This window comes from Gymnoscopelus microlampas (genome assembly GCF_963454915.1).
Source record: "Gymnoscopelus microlampas genome assembly, chromosome: 23".
NCBI classification, from domain to species: Eukaryota; Metazoa; Chordata; class Actinopteri; order Myctophiformes; family Myctophidae; genus Gymnoscopelus; species Gymnoscopelus microlampas.
Window position 1 is genome coordinate 17,393,322 of NC_139960.1, and position 7,084 is coordinate 17,400,405.

Here is a 7,084-nt window from a genome sequence, read left to right on the forward strand (position 1 = left end):
TGTGTGTGTGTGTGTGTGTGAGTACCTTGAACTGACTGTCCTATGCTGTACAGATGTGTGATATCAGGGAAGGTGCTGTTGATGTCCAGTAGGTAGCTCTCTGTCTGCAGGCTGTCGTGGTAATGGAAATCTAACCCACAACCTCCAGAGATGAACAGCAGCACGGGAAGGACGACATAAAATGTCATAATGACTGCCCCCTGAAAAACATGAAAAATGCATTGTTATAATTATCATGTTATTCAGTCTATCTATCTATCTATCTATCTATCTATCTATCTATCTATCTATCTATCTATCTATATGAAATTATCTGTATTCTGAAAAACGTGTTAAGTCACTTTATTTACATTAAAAAGGTGATGCTTCGGTTAACGAGAACTTCACAACGAAAAACAGGGCGAGCATTTGGCAAAAATATTTGGCATAGATGGAGAAAAGGAGTGGACCCAGTATAGAGCCCTGGGGGATCAACATGGAGACAAGAACAAGAAAACACACACCAAGAGAACCAATACAAACGAAAAATGGATGGAAAAAGTTTATAAAAACATAAATATAGAACCAGTTTTTAACTGCAACAATCGTCGCTGTCGGGCAGAAACCTCTTATCTCCATATTTTAACTTTTTGTGTTTTTTTGTAAATTATCGCCCTACTTGTTCATACTACAGCATCACAAAAAAAGCTGATCATCTACAAGCTTGTAACTCGGCGCAGGTTGTAGATCTGTACTTTTGCTACTTTTCAATTTGAATCCTGAAAAGTCATAGTTTTGGACATACAGTATGAGGTTTCCACCCGACAGAGACGATATATTCTTCAGGAGAATTGGCACATTCTATCTATCATTGAGTCCTGTATTCCCGGAAGAACCTACCATCCATGTCCGTATAGCGGCCACTGAGGACACCAAAACCATGTCCTCTGTATTTTTCTGGTCATTTGGGGTTTTAACTGAAGCGACCTGAAGTGCAGCCACTCCTATTTTTACTACACTTTCCATGAATCCCTGACTGCTTTGCATGACATTTCAATGTTTTGCGAGAGGTACGAACGAGGCCCATAAGCTACCGTGCCTGACCGGAGAGGAAAACAGGCCACAGGCTCAGCAGCAGACGTTTACAATTACAAACTATACATCTTCATATAAAGCTGTATTAATACAATTACAATTACAAACTACATCTTCATATAAAGCTGTATTAATACAATTACAATTACAAACTACATCTTCATAGCTTGCAAAATCTAAAATCCTAAAATCCAGACTACACTGCTAAAAGGTAAAAATCTAAAACATTCTTTAGAGCAGGGGTCTTCAACAGGGGGTCCGGGACCCCTCGGGGTCCTCAAAGTTACTACAGGGGGGGGGGTTTATATTAACCACTTGAACCCTATAGCATCCTTATTCTGAGGGGAACTTTAGCCGAAAATAGGTTTGGCATAGAGTGGGGGAAAAAGAGCATACCATGTACAGAGTCAACGGTGCACATTTACCAAGTATTGAGGGTTTAAGTGATTAAATGTCTAAAAATACACATTAACATGAATCCAACATATTAATAGAAAAGATAATGTGTAAACAGACACAAGAACATTAATTTAGACACCACTGATGATAGTGCTGTCAAGCAAGTCTAAGAAAAAAAAAAAAGATCTGCAACATGGGTCCCTTCTCCTTCATTTCTCTCTCAGCTAAGGGGTACTTGGCCTGAAAAACGTTGAAGACCGCTGCTCCAGAGAAAGCAAAATTCCAGGGCCAGCTGTGCTTCAGGCTGGTGAAATCAAAAGACTGCAGCCAGGTCAAGGAGTCGTGGTCCATCTGGGTCACTGGTGAACCCTTCTCCACTGGCCACGTGACCCAGGAGGAACGCTGTCTTGCGTGGCAGCAAGTGGCACAGAGGTCATGCCTTGCGAATGGCCTCAAACAACACCTCAGCCAGCCTGGCTCAAAGTCCACTGGGGGGCTTTGAGCCAGGGCAAAGGTGGCGGCCGGCGTTTCAGAGGCCAAAGGGCATGATCTTAAAAGGAGTAATTCACCCCAAAAAAGTACTTATATACTATCAATTACACACCCCATGAAGTCTTGAATTCATGGGCCAATAATTTGATAGCCTCGATCTCCTTTTATTTTCCTTCGCGTTTTGCTCAAAAAGAAAGCCTGGACCAATCTGTTGACATTTCTGGCATAGGAAGTGGGAGTCAACCTTTTATTTCCCCAACCAACTAGAGTGCAGTGGGCGTCGCTCCAAATGTTGTGATTGATAGAAAATAAGTCCTTTTTTTGGGCGAACTACTCCTTTAAGCCACATCCCTTGACCGATGGAGAAGCCAGGGTCATCATGGCAAGGGTCCCTGGTTCAGACCAGGGAAAGAGAGGTTCCAGTGTCATCGCGGGCGTGGCACCAGACGCCGTTGAGGAAACAGTTTTAAGTATAGCTCTTCAGCTTGGCCTACCCGACTGAGACTACGGGGAAGACGGATTGGCGAGCATTTCCCTCACTGTGGTGCCCTTCTGTAGTTAACAGCGATGATGGCTGTGGGCAACGGCGGCTGGGCAACGGCGCGCCACATGTCCCGGGTTCGCCGCATTGGTAGCAGCCAGACTAGGGACAGCAGCCCGTTCCTCGCCTCGTTGCTCTCCCTCATCCCTGGCCAGGGGACAGTGGAGACTCCTGCGGCACTGTCCCTTGGCCAATCGTATCATATTCCTCCACCCACAGTCAGCTTGTCTTTTACTTGGATTTTTTGAGTTTTAGTTGAATAAAATTCCATTTAGTTTTAGTCATATTTTAGTAATAAGATTTTAGTCGACTACAGTTGATTTAGTCGACTAAAATGTATTTCAGCAGGCCTTGATGCCGTCGTAATGCCTGATTTTACACTTGGTTGCATGCTGAAAATAGCCGATCTACAAGCCCACGACGCATTGTGAGTTTGTAGATCTGCTATTTTCAGAGCACAACACCCGAGCACAAACAAGCATAAAATTACTTGTCTTTTAGTTCTACTGGATCTCTTCTCCACTAGTCCCTATAGACAAAATTGACAATATATTTAGTCTTAGTCATCATAGCTTAGTTTTTATTTAGTTTCCGTCAGTGAAAAAAGGTAGTCGACCAACATTTTTCGTCATAGTTTTAGTCGACGAAATCAACACTGATTGATTCTGTTCTTTTAAGCGACCTGAAGTGCAGCCACTCCTATTTTTACTATACTTATACTACCATGACCTGATGAAGATGTATTGTCATTGAAACGTTGTCACGTTATTTGCCTGCACCCTGTTATTAAAAAAAGGCTTTAATTGTCCAAGTTTGCTCCAGTGCCTTCCTTCTTTATACTCATACTATACTTTCCATGATATCCCTATTTCAATGTTTTGCGCGAGGTATAGGAACGAGGCCTAAAGCTACCGTGTCTGACTGGAGAGAGACACAGACCACAGGCTCAGCAGCAGCAGCAGCAGCAACAGCAGACGTTTATAATTACAAACTGCATCTTCATATAAAGCCGCATTAAGTACAATTACAAACAACACGTTGCAATGCAATGTGTTGTGAGCTTGTAGATCAGCTAATTTGTCTTTATTTTTAATGCTGTACGCTTCCTCCCCGGATGGCTCTAGATATAATGGAAACGTAAACGAAAAACCATGACAGAACTTCACGAGTTCTGTAAAGTTTCAGGTTTTGAAAGGTTCAGGGTTTACCCTTCCTAGTTGAAAAGAGCCACAAGGGGGTTGGCACCTGGCCTGAATGCGCACAAATCCACTAAGGTGTGTGAACAAGTGTTGATTTCGTCGACTAAAACTATGACGAAAAATGTTGGTCGACTACCATTTTTCACAGACGAAAACTAAATAAAAACTAAGTTGTGATGACTAAAACTATGACTAAATATATTGACAATTTCGTCAACAAATAAAAACTAGACTAAAATGTTAGTGAAGGACTAGTGGAGAAGAACTAGTAGAACTAAAAGACAAGTTATTTTATGTTTGGTTGCGCTCTGAAAATAGCAGATTTACAAGCTCACGACTGAGCTTGTAGATCGGCTATTTTCAGCAACCAAGTATAAAATCAGCCATTACGACGCCATCAAGGCACCGCCAAAATATATTTTAGTCGACTAAATCATCTGTAGATTTAGTCGACTATAATCTTATGATATTTAGTCGACTAAAACTAGACAAAAACTAAAACATTTCAGATTCATAAAATTTGACTAAAACTAAATGGAATTTGATTCAAAAGACTATGACTAAAACTAAATTAAAAAAATCTCTTAAAATCAACACTAAACAAGAACCCTGTCTATTGGTTCCCAAGCTCTCATTTTCTCTGTCTGTTCTGATAGACAGTTTATTCCTGGCATCTTCTTGGTACATGTTTAGGGAGACCGGCCAAATCTCTGCTTTGGTGCAATTCTAACTCTGGGTGCAGATTAGTTGTTCCTTTCGGCAAAGATCTGACAGGGTCTGTACTGTAGTGCAGGGGTTCTCAAACTTTTTCATGTCAAGGACCCCCAAATTGATATGTGTTTGGCCACGGACCCCCATCTGAAAATGTTGTGTGCCTGGGACCCCCAAAAGAGAAGATTTGGGTATTTAAAAAAATAATAATAATACAAATCTTCCAAACATTTTCGAGATTTTTCAAAAATGTTGCGCAAGCTTGCAGCGTGCCACAAAGTGACGTGCTGTGAGCTTGTAGATCTGCTATTTTTGAATAGCCAATGTCTAAATTGGATGAAGTGGTTAAAATGATTGTGATGCCGTATTAACACATTTTGCTGTAGCCTGGTTCCAGACGAATCAGCCATTGCAAAAAAAAAAAAGCCAGGTTTTATTTCTCTCCCTCCAAAGCTGTGAGGGACCAATCAGAGCCCAGTATGCAAATATGGGGCGGGTTTATCACCAGAGGCATTTTTTTGTCTCGCTGTAGGACCAGCTGTTGAGTCAGGCCGCCATCTGGACCTGGATGAGGTAGATGTCTGGAGGAGATCCTTCGACAGGTTAATAAGCACCTCTTTTTAGGTGGCATGCTGCTGTCATAGCCTGCGAAAGCCCCTGGAGTATAGTCAGTGCCAACTAGTGATCCCCGCGGTTGGCAGTGGATACTCTAAAGTCATTGGTTCTCAAGGTGGGGTCCGGGGACCCCCAGGGATCCTCGGAGGGGTTACCAGGAGGTCCCCAGCAAAATGAGTTAATATTGGTGTCACAGTCATATCAACCACTTTAACCATATTTTATAGTTTGGCTATTCAAAAATAGCAGATCTACAAGCTCATAGCGCAGCACCGAGTGCCACGCTATGAGCTTGTAGATCTGCTATATTTGAAAGATTGTGAAAACTTGTGCAAATCTTTGAATGAATATATATATATATATATATATATAGCGAACATTTGTAACTAAAATATTTGCTTCTGGGGGTCCCTGGAACTAAATATTTTGAGATGGGGGTCCGCGGCCAAATACATATACATTTTGGGGGTCCTTGACATGAAAAAGTTTAAGAACCACCTGATGGAGAACCCTGGCCGGGGTCTGCAGTGTGTGGGCTACACCCCGGGATGTCGCCCCCCCCCACATATTGTCCAATTAAATATGAACTTCCTGCACCCTTCATCCATTAGGTCTCTTAACCATCTTATTTATCACCATCTCTGTAGCGTACTTTAAACATAATCCTGTCTTTTACATTATGTTTCTTGTCTGATGTGGTCTCTCTTTGACCGAAATGTCACCTTTTAAACATAGCATTATGTAAGAGTGTTGAGAGCCATGTGTTTGCACATGGACTTTCCACTAGTTGGAAGGTATACCTCTTTTCCTGGTTGTTCAAACTCAAATTCTTTTGGAACTAAATATTTACTAAAGGTCTACAGCAGTGGTTCTCAAAGTGGGTTCCCATGAGTTAATATACAGTAGCGTCACAATCATTTTGACCACTTTAATCATATTTTACACTTTGGCTATTGAAAAATAGCAGATATACAAGTTAAGTTCATAGCACGTCACTTCGTGCAGGGCTATGAGCTTGTAGATCTGCCATTTTTTTAAAATCTTGAAAATGTGTGCAAATCTTTGAATATTTTAAATTGAACATTTTTTACGCAAATCATTGCTTCTGGAGGTCCCTGAAAAATATTTTTGAGATGGGGGTCCGCAGCCAATAGAATACATATCATTTTGGGGGTCCTTGACATGAAAAAGTTTGAGAACCACTGGTCTACAGAGCATGACTACACCAGAATAAATGAGAAATAATAACAAAAAATAATATTTTTAAACATCTTACTTTGTGTTGGTTGTCAGATGAGTTGAAGGTGTTGAAGTCAGAGAAGAAAATCCATCAGAAATAATATGAAGGTTAGACTGGTATCAGTGGAAGCCAGGTACAGTAACACGTAATAAAAGCACTCTATTCACACTATAGAGCTACAGTAGAGGCTATTTGTTCCTCAGAGATCTAGTGTTTCATTGAAGACTGTCTAACCTTGATCTATAGCCTACTGTTCCTGACCTTCTCAAATCAAACCCAGCTCCACTCTGCTCTTCAGTGACACCTCAGTGAGGCAACTGTAAAATAATCTCTCTCTCTCTCTCTCTCTCTCTCTCTCTCTCTCTCTCTCTCTCTCTCTCTCTCTCTCTCTCTCTCTCTCTCTCTCTCTCTCTCTCTCTCTCTCTCTCTCTCTCTCTCTCTCTCTCTCTCTCTCTCTCTCTCTCTCTCTCTCTCTCTCTCTCTCTCTCTCTCTCTCTCTCTCTCTCTCTCTCTCTCACACACACACACACACACACACACACACACACACACCACACACACACACACACACACACACACACGCCTCTCTCGCTCGCTCAATAACTGTGTCAAGTCCAACAGCTTAAAACAGTCCATAGACCCCTTAACAGACGACGTCACAGTCACACTGATAAGAACCAGTATGCGTGCAACCAGTATGCGCTCAATGAAACCCATTCTGTCAGCGCCTCACCAGCCAACACAGAATGAGAATTGATTGCGTGAAACAATCACCTGTGCGTCCAGTCTCAACGTTAGTAAACAAATAATTGG

General features: G+C 41.8%; 1 protein-coding gene across 2 annotated transcripts in view; it reads right to left on the reverse strand.

Annotated features, from left to right (window-relative positions):
• cpm (carboxypeptidase M) overlaps positions 1-6,621 on the reverse strand; it is a 31,365-nt gene extending 24,744 nt beyond the window's left edge. For both annotated transcript variants that reach the window (XM_084049845.1, XM_084049846.1), the window contains exons 1-2: positions 6,308-6,621; positions 26-200 (exon numbers count right to left, since the gene is read on the reverse strand). In XM_084049845.1, coding sequence (XP_083905971.1) covers positions 26-188 — 163 coding nt within the window. In that variant the 5' untranslated portion in view covers positions 189-200; positions 6,308-6,621. The remainder of the gene's footprint in view (positions 1-25; positions 201-6,307) is intronic.
• Positions 6,622-7,084: the final 463 nt, after the last annotated feature.